We start from the raw sequence: 18,420 nt of genomic DNA on the forward strand, positions 1-18,420 counted from the left end.
TTTGAGAAATAAGAGCTTGTCCAAAACAATAAAAGCCAGAAGGTAAGAAGCTAAACATTGGGTTGAATGGACTTAATAAGAGGCCCGTGGACTTGATTAGAAGGTCATAGAGACCATGAGTGGAGAGACAGAAACAGAAATAGGTTTCGAGGAAGCGGGGAAGACATGGAAGAAATGGACGCAGGGAATATAGTGCCTGGTGTAATTAAGGTGGGCACGGACAGGGAGGGAAAGACGGGATAGGAGGGAAGACAGGGTTGTTTATTTTAAAAGGTAAGGAGACATTTCTTCTGCCACGGGCATTGCTTCTTATGAGAAAATAAAGGTGCGGGTGGCAGATGATTTGCAGAAAATGGCTACGGCCAGTCCCAGAATCCACGCCGTTGGTAGCTTCCTCCCACAATGACTCCAACTTTAGCCACTTACTTGGCTTGCTTCGACCAACAGGACATTAACACGCATGATACAAGAAGAGACTTGACTCTCACGCAGTGGGACCTGTTCTCTATTGATGCGCTTGTCACCCTGAGACCGGCAGGAGAGCGGGCCAGCCAGCCCACTGGGGATGAGAGACCACCCAGAGGAGAATGAGACACCCAGCTGCCAGCCTGCAGACACACACGCAAGAGGCCATCCCAGATCATCTGGTCACCGGTTCACCTGCCGGCTGGCCAGAGACACAAGGACGAAGAGATCGGTGGCCCAAGTCAAAATGGTGGTGACTTCAAGCCACTAAACCATGAGCAGCAAAAGCCAGCTGAGAGAAGGAATGAGGATTTTTTCTGATGTAAAAGGTAGTAGAGGAACGAGAGCTGCAGGATCGTAACTGCTCAGAAGTATTTCAAAGCGCCACAGAGCCACAGAGCTCTGCTTTTTTCGTTTTATATCTTTCAAACTGTCTTAACGAGCAGTAATCGCGTGGCGCCGTCATTATTGTTGGTATTATTATTCTTGTCTACGAGCCCTCGAGATGGGTGGAAGACTCACATTACCAATGGCTGTGCTGTACCTACCAGTCAGTCATGCTTACGAGTTAATGCGGAAGCTTACCCAGGTTCAGGGAGCTTCCACACTCTGTATAGATAGAGAAAATGCAATTTAACCGAATGTGTATTTGAACAATAAACCAACCCATGCTGTTGGAAGTTAGACATATTTCGCCAGTTTTATAATTCTATTTGGAAGGTAATTGTTATGAGTAGACACTCAACAATTTTTTCAATACAAAAATTAAAACAGAGCATTGAAATCAACGACAGGAAAATCGTGCTAGCCTCAAGTATTTCCTTATGACTGTCTCCCATATTTTGTGTTTTCTGTTAGAAGATTTCTCTGCTGGATTTACCTTTTACCAACAAAATGAGCTTTTTTCCCCCCTATGAGTAGCTGTCTAGTTTAATGCCTGCCTCTTGCTCTGTAAATTCTCTCTATTAGTGTATTTTGTGGAGTGAAGAAAGTAAGCAATACAGGCATCAGCATATACTCCTCTCTTACCTATCAGATAATTTTCTCAATAAGACCCTTTTTTGAAAACATGTTGAACTTTTTTTGAAGTAAAAAAAATTCAGCTTTGGGTTGAAGGTGAATAAACACATTCGTGTTTCTTTTTTCTTCTGAAAAGGATAGTTAGGAGAACATTTCCAATCGGGTAGATTTCTTCCAATGCCTCATTATGGGAAATATTTTTCTCTTTTACAGCATGTTCATTGATAAATACGGGAAATAAAACACAGTCAATTGCACATATGCTTCCTCCAAAAATGTTTTTTTTTAAATAAATCCACAGATATAAAAACAGAAAATAAGAAGAGATTAGGCAAAAAATGTCAAATATAGAAAATGATGGAAAGTGGTAATTAACAGAGTAGAAAGAATGAGAATGTAAAACACCAGGGAATTGGGGAGTCCTCTCTGGGGACACCAACCAGACTAAAAGTAAAGACATTCCTCCCCACTGATTACCCTATAAAAGGCCAACAGTCAGGAAGCTTTGCCATCAATGTGGAACTTCAAGTCAGCTCTACAATGTTTTGCTTTTAATTATGAATAGACAGGCAGGAATCACACCTTCAAAGAAAGTCTCCAGTATGTAAAGATAAAATCAAATTTTAAAAGTTTCAAAAACACTGACAGTACAGAAAACTTAAAAAAATAGTCTTAAGAGACACAGAGAAACTATTATACCCATGGAATAAGAACAGGAAGCTATAAAAGGGGAGATGAGAAGAAAGCTCTTGAAAATTAGAATTTTATAAAAATAAAAATTTCAATATATAGAGTGCAGAAAAATTCAAGTAGTATGACAAAAAGACAGAGGGATCGTAGGGAAAAGGTGAGGAGAAACGGAAGCTCTAATCACATGTGTGACAAACTAGAGAACTAGAAAAAGAAGAAAAAAAAGCAGAAAAAAATATTCGAAAATTAGTCACTTTGCAGAACTGAAATGAGTAGCCCTTCACAACAAATGAGAAACCTAGAACCATAAAGAATAAGACCTACGCCAAGATCAAAATTTCAAAATACCAAGGAAGAACAGTTCTCAGTATATTAGAGAAAATTTAAAAGCCACGTTCCAAGACCAAGTGACATCCAGTAAACACACCAACAGTGCTGGAAGCCAGAAGACAACTAAACAACGTGTTTGAAATTCTGAAGGAAAATGTTTTTAATACATGAATACTGCACCTGGCCAAACTATCAATTAAATGTGAGGCCAGAAGAAAAACAGTTTCAAGTTGGCAAATCTTTCTCTGTAAGATTGCATGGGTTTTTTTTGTTTGTTTTTTTTTTCTGCCAAGCATTTCTTCATGTTGGCCTTTACTTACATTTCTTATTAAGTCTTTGAGGCATTTCTCACTTTTTCACTCCTCACTTTCTGCTTCATAAGTCCATCCTGTAAAGTCATTTTAAGTCATTTCTATCCCTGCCAGCAGGGTGCAGTGTTCTCAAATGCTCACAGACCTCTATATCCCCTAAGGTACTTCTAAGTCTACCTCTAATTAGCATGATTTAAGGCCAAACTCTACTCCCTAAACAAACAGTGGAAGCTTTTTGTAGGCAAAAAGATCTGCCTGTTTCTTCTTTGTGACTCTGGCCTTGTAGTCCCCCTACTCACCAACCGTGACTAATACAATTTCATTCATATAGTAGACATTCACTCATGAGAGGACAATTGACTTAGATTTTAATGTTAATCCATTCTGCAAAGAATCCCACACTCAACCTATTTCATCTCTGCACCATTACCTTCCTCCTTCAGATTCCCCATCTCAGTCTCTGCACATCGGCCAGAAAAGATCATTTTGGGTGAGTGAAGGTGAAAAGAAAATTATTCTTGCCATCAAAAAAATATAACACAATTCAGTAACTTTATTCTTAGATATACACATACAAGAAATAAAAATTTATGTTCACTAAAAACTTGCACATGTACGTTCATAGTAGCGTTATTCACAATAACTACAAGATGAAAGCAACCCAGGTGTCCACCAACTGATAAATGTGATATATAAACATAAATGGAATATTACTTGGCAATAAAAATGAAGTACTGATACATACTACAGCATAGATGAACACCGGAAACATTATATGAGTGAAAGTAGCCAGTCACAACAGACCACCTACTGTGTGATTCCATTTACATGGAATATTCAGAACAGACAGATCTATGGAGGCCAAAAGCTGATCAGTGGTTGCCGAGGGTGGAGAATGTGGAGTGACTGCTAATTCAGAACATGGGATTTCTTTAGGGGACAATGAAAATGTTCTCAAATTTCCTGTAGTGATAGTTGCATAACTGTCAATATCCTAAAAAAACAACTGAATTTGTATACTCTCAATGAGTGAATTATATCTCAAAAAAAGCTGCTTCTTCTTAAAAAAAGATCAGTGTGGAAATAAATTTACGTGTTTCTTGTTTCTAAGGCAGACACAAAGAGCCCCTGCTTAAATAAGGCAAGGTTTGCAAAACATGGCAAACCAAACGGGATCAAAATGTGTCTTGGGGACCAGAAAATGCCAAGTTAAAACACGAGGTCATGTCAGTTGATATTTATTTGCCTCAAAATTAATATAGAATCTGTTCACCATAAAGCTGAAGAGAAGCCATAACAAAGTGTAGTAAAAAGTACTGGGTTTTACTGGAAGCAGAGTGCCCGGTTATGTAACCTTTTGTAGGTCGCTTAATTTCAAACACCAGTGTCTCTAGTTCACTATCTGTCAATCACTTTATTTCACAGACATAGTAAGGCAATTAATGGATAATGTAGTTCACATTTACTGAAGGCCCGGATCTGGAAGCACAGCTCAGGTTTATTCCAGGCATTTGCACAGACCTATTTTATGTGATCTGTAGGGTTAGTGAGCTAAAGTATCCACTTATAAAATCTGTCTGAGAGATGCTATGATTTACGAAATAAATGTATAAAACTTTGATTCTTTCAAAATAAATGTGTAAAGTGTTTTATACTATCTATCTAAAAATAAGCAACAATTTCATATATTTTTAAACTTGAAGGCTTCATTAAAATAGGTCTCGAAAAGGTATGATGATATAAAGGCATGGGAGAGGGGAATAGATAAAAATAATCCAATGAATGAGCCATCTATAATATTTGTTTGCATTTCGTCTTTAAGGACATTAAAACTAATAAACCAGACCTACCAAATCATGACTTTAACACAAAGAAAAATTATATTCTAGTCCTTCTGTCTACTTTCATAACATATTTAAATTCTCACTTACCCTAGTCTAATTCATTTGCATACAACAAAGGTTTAAGATATTGACTTAATTTTAAAAAAGAAAAATGGATGTAAATAAATTATGTTCATTAAACATAGGAAACAGCCCTTCAATTATTTTTCCCTTTGTTTTAAATCTACACTTTCTTTCATCATCTATGTTATTTGTAACTATAAGCTTTTTAGTTTATATGACAAGTAACATAAGCCTGGTTTGATTTAGGACAGATATTTTGATCGACGCTCACTGGAAAGATATTTAAAAGTTCTATGCAGATGTGTCACTTAACTCAACTTAAAGCAGTTGTGGACAAAAATATGCCAATCAGATAACCAAAGACTGAACACCAAACCTACTAGAATTTGGGTTGTCTGATGATGTGGTATCAATACGAGAAACTGTTTAATTTTGGTATGTGAAAAATACATGAATACATTAGTACAAATACAACACTCTTATTTCGGGAATACAAACGGTTATTTTTTGTTCCTTGACTTTCCTTTGCACCCTGGTGTAAAATGTAGAATTCAGAACTCAGCTTCTAAATTGCAACCTACATTAGCTACGCCGCACTCTTGTGGCAATTAACTTCACTAGTCATGCATTGATTATTTAATTTTCTTCACTGTTTAATGTCAACTTCAGAATTCTTTTATTGTAGTAAGAACGTTTAACAAGAGCTCTAACCCTTTAACAGATTTTTAAGTGCACAGTATAGTACTGCTCATTGTCATAGGCACAATGTTGTAGAGCGGATCTCTAGAACTTAATTCATTCCGTGTAAATGAAACGTTCCTTCCTGCCTCTGCCCCTGGCAACCATCATTCCGCTCTCTGCTTCTTGTTAGTTTCACTACCTTAGATACCTCCCAGGAGTGGAATCTGTGCTGTGTTTGTCCTTCTGCTCTTGTTCTATTTCACTTAGCATAATGTCCTCCAGGTTTGTCCGTGTTGTCACATCATAATGTTTTAAATGATTAACTCTGATAGAGCAGATGAACCGATGGCAACTGGGCCCCACCTTGCTCCGTCAGCTTCCCGCTCCTGCTATTTCTGGGTTGTCTGGCAAGGCTGCGTCACATCTGGAGATGCCTTCCCTGCCAGCAGATGGTGAGAACACTGTTTCGACGCACAGAAATGCTGCTTTTTAAAAGTCATGGCCTCCTGGCAGGTCCTCTGCAAACTACTATGGCAGCTGTGCTAGAGGTCATGAATATTACATAAGGGCCGTCCATGCTTTCAGAGTCTCCAAGCCATGATTCCCATAGCAACACAGAGATTTTACTCATCTCGAAGATGCAGGAGCCAGCAGAAGTAGTCTAATGTTATCCCTCGATTTTTTTTTTTTTTTTTAGCAAGATCAACACGGTACTGATGCTTTTTCAAAGCAATAAATTTTTTCAAAAGAAAACCAAGAAAGGTGTTAAAATATGTCCATTTAAAAGTTACCAAGTGTGACACACCCTCAGGTATCTTAAACATGAACAGCAATCTATGCTTTTGAATAGTTGCTATTCGAATTCCTTCATGGGAAAAAGAATTCAAATCGTGACCATTAGTGAAATGAAACACTGTCTCTGCTAAATTCTGTACTTAGATATTTCATGTCTGATTTCCAGTCCCCCTTCCCTGTTTATGCACTTTATTATTATGGGATGAAAAAGAAATTCTCCAAGGGAAGGAATGTTTTCAACTAAGAAGAATTCTTTGTTGTTTTATTTTTGAAAAGTGTAATATAGTCCATTTTTTATAAATATAAGAAAATACTAATACAAAGCATCTATAGAGTAAAACTTGTGGGAAAGATTGCTCACACATCAAAATAAACATTAGCTTGAAAAAAGTTTGTTTTTCTAAGCAGAGAAATGGTTTTCTGGAAAAAATGAAGTAAAATCATTTCAATATTAGGTATAGTTTTTCCTCTTTGTATATTCAGGGATCCTTTTGTGAGTCTACATAAGCCATCTACCCACAGAAACAAGTCCCTTAGATTATACAATATCAAAGGCAAGGCCATTCTTCTATACCACACATCTTGTTTCTACCAAGGGAAGAAAATATTTCTTGTACCTCTATTATAAACCAGACAATGAAATACTGTAAGAGCCCAAACATATGTTTTAGGAGAAGCTTCCACAGGTGGCCCATCACAGATCGGGCATGGCTGGCAAAGAAAGAGCTTGGCCGGGAAAAAAACTGATTGTACCTTTGCTTTTTCCAACTGGGCCTGTGCCTGTCGCTCTGCTTCTCTGCGCACTGCCTCCCGGTCTTCCTCCAAAGAAACATCTGAATCGGATGGACGGCTGGTGTAGGAGTCTGCCGAACCCTGGAGAGAAAAATGTACGGTTTAAAATAGATTCCGTCTGTGACGTTTGCATTGGAAATGTTTCATTGACACCACACTGAGCTTCCTAGATTTTGCGATGAGTTCCTGAAAAGAGGAGGAAATAATCCATCTCGTGGCAAACCGTCTAGAAAATCACGCTCTGGCTTGCAGACCATTCACTAGGACGTCTGTGCCTACCAAGTTACCATTCCTTCTCCAAGCCTTAGGCTGCAATTCCTGTCCTTCCTGGAAGCCAGAACAGGTTCCTCCAGAATGAAGCCAGCTCCATGGTGCAGTGCAGGGCTGAAGGGCATAGATGGGTTTCAAGGATAGCTTCAAGAACAATCCACACACTAAAGCAAGTATTTACAACTAGAAAGGAGCCTCTAATAAAAAACATACAAGGCGAACCCGTTATAAACTTGAACTCTCCAAAACGTCACTACCATGAGTCGACTCCCACTTTAATCTTAAGCATCCTTTTGTACCTTTTTATTCACCTGATACCTTCTCCAAAAAAACTGTGAGACAACAGCAGCCAGCTTCGCTCAATCTTTAAGCAAAACATTTTTTCAATAATACTTTTAAGTAGGTATTAGCAAAACCTGTCAACAGAAACACCTGCCAGAGATATCTCCTGTGGCAATAAATCACGACATAGGCAAAGGAGCTCAGAAAATTATAGGACTCTCCTTGGCTCCCTCCCTTGCAATCAGAGATCACATTACTAAATAAAGGAGCCCGTGCCACAATAGCAAAGCAAAGACAAAATAACGTCTCCCGAAACGAACGCCCTGGAGCTTACACAGATATCCGAATTCTTCAGCCTTCCTCCCTTGGCTCTTTTCAGAAGCCTGATCCAGGTGGCCTTCATGAGCCAGACAGCGGCTTTCTCATCCGCAGCTGCAGCCCCGGGCGCAGATCTTCAGTGCGCACTGAGCCCAGGAGGACAACCCCTGCTCCTTTCCCATCCATGCTCGGGGCAAGCCCCTCTGCTCGCTCCCTTTCTGCCTCCGGGCTTTCACTCCCTACCCCGGAGGACTCCAATCCGAGGAGATGGTTATTTTCCCATTCCAGCGGGGGGTGGGGGACAAACACTCCAATGCTTTATGTTGCTTTAAACAGAAAGAGCAATTCAAGTGCATTCAAAGACAGGCACCAACTCGTTCTAAACTTAATGCATCTTGCTACCCTGAATATTCTCTTCCCTGCTCTTGGATTGCTAAAAGAAATTAGTTGCAAGAGCATCTGAAAACAAAAACAAAAAACAGCGTATGCAGTGACATTTGCAAGTGCAAAGTTCAAGCCTTATCTTCAGAGATCTAGAGGGGGAGGGCCCGGGACGCACTCACTCGCACTGGGCATGCTCCATAGGTAGCCTTTTTACGCAGATGCTCACATCATACATACTGCTAGTCTCTGTCAAATTGCCATTTGCATCAGAAGTGTAAATAGCTGGAAGGGGTTTGGGTTCTATAACAACAGGCACATGGTCAGTTTGTCACGTTAATGTTCCAGGTAAAACATCCTCTCAGAGACACAGCATGTTTTCCTTTAATGATTCCTTTTCATTACCCTGCTTACAGAAAGTATATCCCATGCCCTAATTCACAGAGAATAATACATACGTTACTGGACAGCAAAAATCAAATAATGCTCATCAATCATAATACCATACTGTTCTTGATTGCTTGCGACTCCCCAAACAAAATGCAAGAGATAAATTTTCCTATTTAATTAGGACATGAAAGTAATCACAGCTCCAAGCGATGAGTTTAACCGAGCTCAAAATGACTTTGAACTGCTTCTCCAACTGAGAAACTACCATTTAAAATAAAGTCACTGGAATAAATAACAATGCGAATTGCTCTGACAATAATTATGAAATTTCAAACCCTGAAATTTATTAGCTTGAGTTAAGATTCATAGAACAATTAAGTCCAAACGCTTCTTATAAAGAAGGTGACTGAGGCTTAAGAAGATACTGGTTATCAATTTCCTGTACTAACGGAATTACATTTTTATACTCTATTTATGAAGAAATACATACTTCCAGGTTTCTTAAAGTAAACAGAATTCTAACACCGCAGTCCAAGCTGCATTTCTGTTTGCAGTGGGGGAATTATTCTGTAAAGGTTTATGCAAATAAAAGGCTTTCTTCAGATTTATTCCCTTTTTCTCTCTCTTCCTTCCTTCCTTCTTTCATCCTTTCAACTCTGGGCTAAGACCAGTCTTCATGGCATAAAGTTTAGAAAATACAATTGAATAGTGGTTTTAGAAGAAAAGTAATAGATCGAATGCACTGTAATCATGGTATTATTACATAAATTAATAAAAAGATTAGTTACAGTGTTCTGAAGTGAATGTAAACTACATGGGAGGCGCTACAAAATGCAGTGCAATTTTTTGTTCAAGTAAAATTCTCAAGGAGTATACGAATCTTTCTTCACAGGTACACAGGTTAGGGGCTTCTCATCTCCCCAGAGGGTTTCTTATTGCAGGAGCAGCACAAAGGGCCTGAGACCCCACTGTCACAGTGCTGGCATTTTAGACCCAATCACCCTGTCAGAGGTTCAGGTCACACCTCAGTGGCAATACAAAGTTTCTATCATTAAGAAACCCCATGATGAGAGAAAGAGTATTGAGACACACGCATGAGTCTCTCTCTCACACACACATACACACACACACACACACACAATTTATGTGACTGTTCTCTTTTAAATAAAATAAGATTTAAAAAGTCCTTTGCTAATAATCAGATGTAGCTTTACATTGCAGTCATTTTGAGACCTGTTTCCAAGTTTAAATTATTAAGTGGTTAAAAAAAAAAAAAAAAAAAACCTCTACATTGGCTTTTGACGATAAAATTTTGAGTATTTGCTACATGAGATATGACGATGAACTGATGTTTAATGTAGCTCACGGAAGGAGCCACATCCCTTGCACACCTTGTATCTATAATAGTATATACTTTCAAAATCTGTTTCATCATAGAAGTTAAATGAACCCACTGCAAAAAGAAAGAGACACGAATACCGTCACCTTACATCCTCCCACCAAAGAAACAACCACTAAGAAACAGCAGCGTGTTTTAGCCTCCGGGGTTCCTGCAGTTTTGAACGTCACCCTCCCAACATGTGCATCACAATCCGTCTCCTTCCTTCTGGGACTGCGGGTTTATGCAGTGAGAAGTGATATATCTAATTAGGCTTGGCCTTCGGTACCATATGGACTTTCTGGGTCACGTTGTCTTCAGAACAGCTGACAGTCATTTCCCTGAACTCCAAAACAGGTCCGTTACGAGATGTGCTCGATGTCTCGGGTTCCTACGATATGATTAACGGGATTTCTGCAGTTTCTGTCCTTGCAGGCATATCACGTGTTCAGCTCCCCACGTTTCCTTTGCTACATCTTGCCAGTCCTCATCGTACAGTTCGAAAATGCATCTTGCGGTCCACAAGAGCTCACCCAGCATCTTGGGCTTTTATCTTCATAACTCTTACCCCAAATATGTGTTCTTTGTGTATAGGAAAACGTCATTTAATTAGATTAACTAATGCTTTTTTTCCCCCCTTACTCTTCAATTTCTGTCTTTTTCCACTTTTATGTCGAGTATTTGCACAAAAGGCATTCCCCTTGTCCTTTAGCACTTTTTTTTTATCTACAAAGCCTTTTTTTTTTTTGATGTTGTACTGTTTTGTGGTAATATGTATTTCCAAGATTAGTTATCTGACACGTACTTGTGATTTCTCTTTGAAAGCCAAAAGGATGAGAGTCATAAGCCCATTCAGGAGTGGCACTTTTGATCCCAAAGTGGTCATCTATTTCTATACAAAATTCTCATGTTAAATCTAAAGCAATGCTCTTGGGCAAAATCAATTTCTCATTGTATCCTGAGTCTACCAATTCTAGACGAAGCTATGTCCTATCCAAAATCCTCAAGACTTCAGATGACCTCCTCATGTACAGGACTATGCTGAGCCAATGGCAAGTCGAACTTCAATTATTTCTTCTGACCTGACATGGTAAAGAAAGACATTGCCATACTGGTCAGGCCCACATTTTAAAAATAAAGCAAAAGGGATAGAGTTCTGAGGCCATGGACCAAGAGGAAAGGTCTATTTCTTGTGTCGTTTTCCGGTGTTGGCTGGGGATGATAATTATTTATTTTCTCATATTGTCATCTCTTTTCACAATCTAGAAGAATTTTTTTTTCTGTGAAGAGAGCTGGATCTCTCCAAGAAAATGCATCGCTACCTATCCCCTGCTTTGTTGGTTTCTTCAGAAACAAAACTCTAAACTGTTTACTGATAAAGGGCATTCCTGACTCTAAAAATTCAAACGTGAGATGGAGTAATTTTCATTATTATTGTATACTTTAATTTGCAACTGTCACATAATTCCTATTCAAATCCATCCCATAATGGAATCTCAGATGTGACTGGCCTACCCTTTGGCTTTATGTCACAATAGTAACAGAGGTGAAGGTAATCAATCTATGTCAGTTTCTCCCTGGGTGGTACTTTTATGATTACATAAAAGCTCAAATGTTAGCTTCAGTTTTCTCAAGAGCATAGGAACATTTATAAACTCTGTGTGGTTACAGTATGTACTGATGAAGACATTAAATTTTACCAAAAAATAAACCCCAAAAAACAAAAACACTCATTTAGAGCTGCGAGTGCTGTTACTGTAACTTAAATGCTGGGAATATGGTTGTAAAAAGGATTAAAACTTTCTTTCCATCATACGGCTTGATATTCTAGTGGAGGAGACCAGTTTTTTAAAAAGTTATCGAAAAATAATTACGATGAGAAAAAAATAAAATGGGCCGAGGTAAAAGAATGATGGTGGGAAGATGCTAATTTGGTTTGGATGATGTGATGACACACAGATATTTATGCTGAAACCCAAAGGATAAAGAAAAAAAGTTAGGTCTGTTGAGAAAAGAGATGTCCAGGCAGAAGGAATAGCACATGCTCAGGCCCTGCGGACAAGGAATGCTTAACGGTCTGTGGAACTGAAAAGAGGTCCATATAGCTACCATGCTACTTTTTCGGGAGTAATTAAGATCTCCCCCTTCACCCCTCCCTCCATTCTTTTTTCTCCCTCTACAGGTAGGTAGATACACATGCAAGCGCGCCTAAAATTCGGATTCTGGTTCTCCTTTTTATTTACATGGCATCGCCTCACAGAAAAACTCCTTACACATATTTGATTTTCTTAATTGGAAGTGGCATTTAAGTTGTCAGTAAATTCCACACTGCTGGAACGATCGTGTCTTCTGAGATTTAAACAGAGGTCTCTAATTTTCTTAGAAATCCAGCACTATCTCTTAAAGGTGAAGTCAGATAACTTTTGAGAGTTTTCTATATTATGTTACTGATGAGGGGAATCAAGTCATTAAGATTAGACTATGTGAATGATGATAATCGCTAATTTTTAATAAATGCAGCTTTCACTGCGCTAGGCACTGTGCTGATTCACAGCATTACATATTTTAATCTCTAATTATCTTATCTTTAATGATGAGAAAAATTGAGGCATAGAGAAGTTACCCGATGGAATTTACAAAGCTAATAATCAATGGCAGTAGGAGTTAACTTTTAGCAATCTGAATTCAAATTCCATGCACACATCAGTTCATAGAAATAAAAGCTACAACATATCCCTACATGTAACTGATGTTTCTATTGACCAAAAGCATCTGTCTGTCTGCCAAGCACACACATAGCCATTTCTAATGGTCACAAGTGTCATGATGTCCAAGTTCATAGCTCTATCTTTCCTAATCATTCTCTCTCTGCCCCCCATTCCACCCTCTCCCCACCCACACATTTTATCTTCCCAAAAGGCACAATGAGGGTCCAACAAGGGTCCAACAAAACACAGATAATTTCTCATCCATCAACACAATGCTCTTTTGAGGAAAGAAGGATTTGAAGAGTTGGCTGCTACCCTGAAATTTTTCTCACTTCAAAGTAGCTCGAATTGTAGAGCATTCTTTTCATTACTTACCTACAATGGAAAGTAAATAAATAGAAGAGAAAAACAATGCAAGTCAAGAAACCAGCTATTTAAATTTTTCTCTCTCCCTTGAAAATGAACGTAACTTGGCAAGCTGACCTTCGGTAGCCTTTCGGGCAGTTAATCTTGCCTGAAGCTGGTGAGAACTCGAGCATCGTCCAGGTCAACCTTTCAGTTCAGTTAGAACAGTTGCTAGTGTTCAGTGCTGAAGATGAAGTTATTAAAAAGTAAAAAAATGATAGGTCTAAAGCTCAGAGATGTGACCAACGAATCTTTAAGAGTAACATATCAAAAACACTGTCATTGCCAAGTTATTCCTTAAAGGGAGGGAATAATGTCTGTTTATATTTCATACAAGAGTTCTGTCCAATATTCACAAATTTTGACAGTTAAAAAGAACCATTTGAAAATTGGATGACCAATTTTAATATTATTTTGAATTTACATTTCAAGCATAGGATAAATAATTTCCCTTCATAATTATATTACTGCGTTTTGTGTGTGTGTCTGTTGGGGGAGTTTTTTAGGCCTTTAATATAAATTTACAGATGGTGATAGACGAGTTTTCATTCTTGTATAATTTCTTATGAAAAACTTTAAATGATGAGAATGGGAATGAGTAGGCATAAAGCAGAAAAATAGTGCCTGAGAGATTGGACTTCCTCAAAATATTGCTAAGGATTAAACTGAGTTAGGGAAAAGGAGTGAATAAATCATATGTAGGACATTTTTGTATAGCCATTCCCGATGGGTACAGATACCACCAGGAACTATGTGGACATCACTACTTTTAGTCTTTCTATTGAATCATTCCAATCAGCATGTACACATTCTGTATTTCTATCTGCGTAGAGGAGGTCTGTAACCTTCTCCTGGCTCCGCTTTCTCTGCCAGCTCCTACCCCATTTCTTTGTTCTTTGCAGGAAAAAAATGCCTAAAAGGAGTTATCTCTACTCACGCCAATTCATCTCCTCCGGTTCTCTCCTAAACCTCTCTTCCACCATTCCACCCAAACTACTCAAGGTCATCAATGATATATGGCTACATCCAGTGGTTAATGCTCAGGGCTCATCTCACCTAACCTGTTGGTTGCATTTAGCGTGGTTGTTTAATATCACCCTGTCTTTATTCACTTTCTCAACCAAGAAACCACTCATTCTTTGTCTCTCTCTCACCTGCTGGTTGCTTCTTTGAAGTCCCATGTACCTGTACCTCCTCTTCCACTCATCTCCTACATCCTCCCCTCACACACACGACCTCCGGATGTCCCTCATAGCACCAGGAATGCTCTGTCCTTAGATTTTGACACTATTACCCATTGCCTCCTTCAAGTCTTTGCCCAAACGTCATCTTCTCATTGAGGCCTTCGATGACCATTCTATTAAAAATCGTAATCCCCACTGTCCCCCAGTATCTCTCATCTTACCTTGTTCTACTATTTTAATGATGATTTTGTCTTCTAACATGTAATTTGCTTATTATGTTTATTGTTTAGTGTCTCTCTCCCTCCAATAAAATATAACATCCATGAGGGTAGAGATTATATACTGTTTTGTTCACTCTTTTACCCCAAGTGTCTAAAATAGTGACTGGCACAGAATACATTCTCTATAAACATTTGGTGAGTGAGTGAGTGAGTGAATGAATGAATAGGGTTACCAGAGAGAGAGAGAGAGCTTATTCTCTCTTACATCCTGTATCTTGAAGCTCTTTCACTATTCAGAGGCCTCCTTAGCATTCCTAAACATTTTTAAACATTTTTAAATATTCCTAGGCATTCTCATGTCTCTTCCTTATTAAAACAAAATCAACTGCTACCTGATCAACCCACAGTGAGTGGCCAATTAATATTTTCTATAGTGAACAAAAGCATCAAACAAAGACTTAGGCCTGAAGATATATTTGGTGTTTTATCGTAAACCTCAACAAATACCAAATTCGTTAACTGAGTGTAAATGTCAACTAGATGGGTCATTTGATCAAGTAAATGTGCTCCATAACAAGCCACTCAAAAAAAAAAAAAAAAATTACAGTTTATGCAGCATCCATCTTCCAAAGAATTTAAAAGGGATTTTATATTTTGAAAATATGACTAGTGTTTACTTTCTATGAAGCTTCTTTTCCTATTAATTCCACTTCTTCGTTCCAGGGACTCAAAGTTCTCATCTTAAAGTTGCTAATGACTCATTGCATAACCATAGGCAAGTCATGTAAATACTCTCCAAGCTAATTTTCCTGTCTATAAAAATGAGAGTGCTAAATCAAAGCTACTAGAAAGAATATTCTTGAAAGTTTCTTACAGATGGTTGAAAATATATTGTAAATATAACATATTGTGTGGCTGTTTAAGTACTGTTACTTCTCATTCACTACCCCTTTCTTATGGGGATAAAGCTTAAATTCACAGCAGAAAACATGACTATACATCTTCTAGGAAGACAGGATGTTTAAAAAATCCAGCCAGCATAGAAGGAAGATATTTTTTTCCCAAACAATTTGGGGATAATACATTCAAAAGGAGTGCGACTGACTAACTGGACAAGTATAGAGCTCTGGGACAAGTGGGCTCTCGATGACTAAATAAAGGTCACATCAAGAGATGACATGTCTGGCTATGAGCAGCACAAACAATAAATCTTGACTCCTGCTTTCCGGGGGGAATGCTCCCAGGTGGCAATGCACAGTCAAGCCACAGGCTAAAGGACAGTCATCATGTGTGTCCTTCAGGGAACCAAATGGCTGTGAAAGGGGTATGACTTCAGTCCTTAAAGATCTGACCCTTGGAACTTTTCTTGGCACATACAGAAGTTAAACTAATTGATAAGAAAAACCGTAGGCAATCAATAGACAGAGACAGAGGTTATGAATAGAAATTTCACAAATAAATCAGTCACAAGCATCTAAAAAAAAGTGTATGGCCTCACTAAATTAAGCACAGTACCACTACCCCATTAAATTTGTAGTCTTTGCAAAATTCCAATTCACAACGTTGTGAGGATATGTTAAAATTGATGCTTTCACTTCTTGTTGTTAGTTTTTTGACTTTCATATAACTTTTTGGGAAAAACGATCTTTTTTATTATTATTATTGTTATTTGCATATGGATATGTATCAGACTAACATGGATCTAGACTAATGATTTCACTTCTGAGACCTATTTTAAAATTCTTAAATTACAGTCCATACACTTAGTAGATTATTACTCCACATCAATAATAGTTACAAAGACTAAAGAACATTATAGGCAAATGTTTATGATGATTATATTTGGTAAAAAAAAAAAAGCCTAAATCATTTCTATAAATACATAAACTCACATATGTAAAAATATTAGGAGTACACAAAAATAATGGAAGAAATAGGGTTGGATTGGTTTTTCTTTTTTTTTTTTTAATTGCAGTGCTAATTTTTTTTGTAGTGTTATCATTTTGGTGAAGAGAAGTAAAAAACTGTTTTCTATTATAATTGAAATGTTTAACAAACTGCCTTGAAAATATTTTTGATGTTGCAAAAAAAAAAAAGGAAAAAAGGGTTTTCAGATACGTATTTCCTCTAATTGGTTGATTTAACCTTGACAGTTTTTTTTTTCATGTGAGAAAGAGCAGCAATCTTTGCATCTCCTGAAAGACTATGCATATTAAAAAATAAAATAAATGTCGATGCAGGAATTATATCAGATAGGCCACAAGAATTAAAAGTACTTAGATATAAAATGTGAACATTTTACAGTATTACATTTCTCTGTAGAAAATGTAGTAACATGATTATTTTAAATACCCACTGAAACGTGAGGCCTTTCTCATATGACTGTTTAAATAAGTTTTTGGTATTAGGTTAGATACTTAAGCAGGCCAAATGACTCAGTAATTTGGTAGTAAATTATTTATATACTGCTCTAAAAGTCTAACCTTCTAGAAAGATATGACTTTGCTTCAGAGAGATTTAATATTAAAAATAGGCTACACACCAGGGATTTGGCTGGAAAAGGGCCAGTGGTATGGAGCGTTTAGTAATAAAGCGCCACAAAGCACCCTACTGACCTAAAACAGTTAATGCATCCCTTTAAGCAGCTAACTTACCTTCAGGTGATTTAAGAACTAGAGAGGCAATCTAGTTCATACCAATTTATGCTTAGAATAGGCTGCAAATTTTAGATTGTTTAGCTGGAAATGTGCTATTAGTTGTATTCATAATTTTTTTGAAGATGATAACATGGGAAAAATACACGAAAGTCTCACTCCAAAAATGGAAGTTCGATCCTTTACAAGTTACCCTTTTCTGATTTCCACAAAGAACTAAGTACAAGAATGTGTCCACATCATGTCGAGAGAGATGTCTGGAATGGGCGGACCTTCCCTGCCTCTGGCCAGAAGGGTTGTGGAACTCTAGGTAAGAGTCACATACTGAACACACGTCGTTTAGAGAACGATAGATACTTCTCGAGACTTAATTTTGCCTGTGTAAACCACATATTTCATGAACACACACTAATACAATTCTAGCTTCACATTCTAACCTCTGTAGGCAATTAAATCCCAGGAAAATGAACTTTCTATTACGGAGGAGAAGTAGGAGCTCCTATCTGTTTATTCCTGACAACAGAACCGAAGGACAGCGGCCTAGAGTATAATATTCCCAGGTGGCGCTGCGTCTGGAGACCTGTTCCCAGCGGTGAGGATGAACAACTGTTTCTCTTTCCACTTACAGAAAACTGACTGCTCTCATTCTTCAGACTGACTTCCGGGGTTGCTTACAAGCAAGGCAGCCCACCCTACAGAGAGGATGCTACAGTTTTCCCCACATAGGTGGAAATGTGCTAATTAATATAAAATTTGGATTACCCAGGCAGTGCATGAAGAAAAAGCTACACATTTTCTAAAAAGTAGAATCCTCTAGTTGGAATATTATTTATTGTTTTCCTATTCATATTTTCTGTAGTCATCTAAAAAACAACCTGCAAAAATTAGTTTCAATTTTTTACTTTTTAAAGTAATTTAAATCATAGGGCCATCCTCAAAATAGTTCCTTACCCTCACACAAGGAGTGTACTTTGGTTTTCACAGTTAAATTAATACTCAAGGGTTTTCAACCAATATAATCGTTTCTTTTTGGTAAAGGCAAAAACAAAATGAAAATATCACTTGGTGAATTGGTCAACATTTTAAAAATATTTTTTCAAAGAAATTAGGGACATTGTTGTTCTTGAGATAAAAAGCTTTAACTTCATTGAAATAAAACTAAAAATTTAACCACAGTTTGTTATAAATCTTGAAGATATTATGTTGAGTATAATAAGCCAATCACAAAAAAGAAGCTG

The 18,420-nt window shown here is 37.7% G+C and overlaps 1 protein-coding gene across 13 annotated transcripts in view; it reads right to left on the minus strand.

The window, feature by feature from the left end:
- Window positions 1–18,420, minus strand: part of CACNB2 (calcium voltage-gated channel auxiliary subunit beta 2) — a 315,479-nt gene that overhangs the window by 109,209 nt on the left and 187,850 nt on the right. For 11 of the 13 annotated variants that reach the window (XM_016150615.2, XM_016150606.2, XM_016150604.2 and 8 more), the window contains one exon: window positions 6,953–7,072. In XM_016150615.2, the coding sequence (XP_016006101.2) occupies window positions 6,953–7,072 (120 nt within the window). Of the gene's footprint in view, window positions 1–6,952; window positions 7,073–7,877; window positions 16,326–18,420 lie in introns of those variants that run through there. The other 2 variants (XM_016150613.2, XM_016150607.2) reach the window with 2 other exon arrangements.

The sequence above is a fragment of the Rousettus aegyptiacus genome, unplaced genomic scaffold, assembly GCF_014176215.1.
Source record: "Rousettus aegyptiacus isolate mRouAeg1 unplaced genomic scaffold, mRouAeg1.p scaffold_m13_p_10, whole genome shotgun sequence".
NCBI lineage: Eukaryota > Metazoa > Chordata > Mammalia > Chiroptera > Pteropodidae > Rousettus > Rousettus aegyptiacus.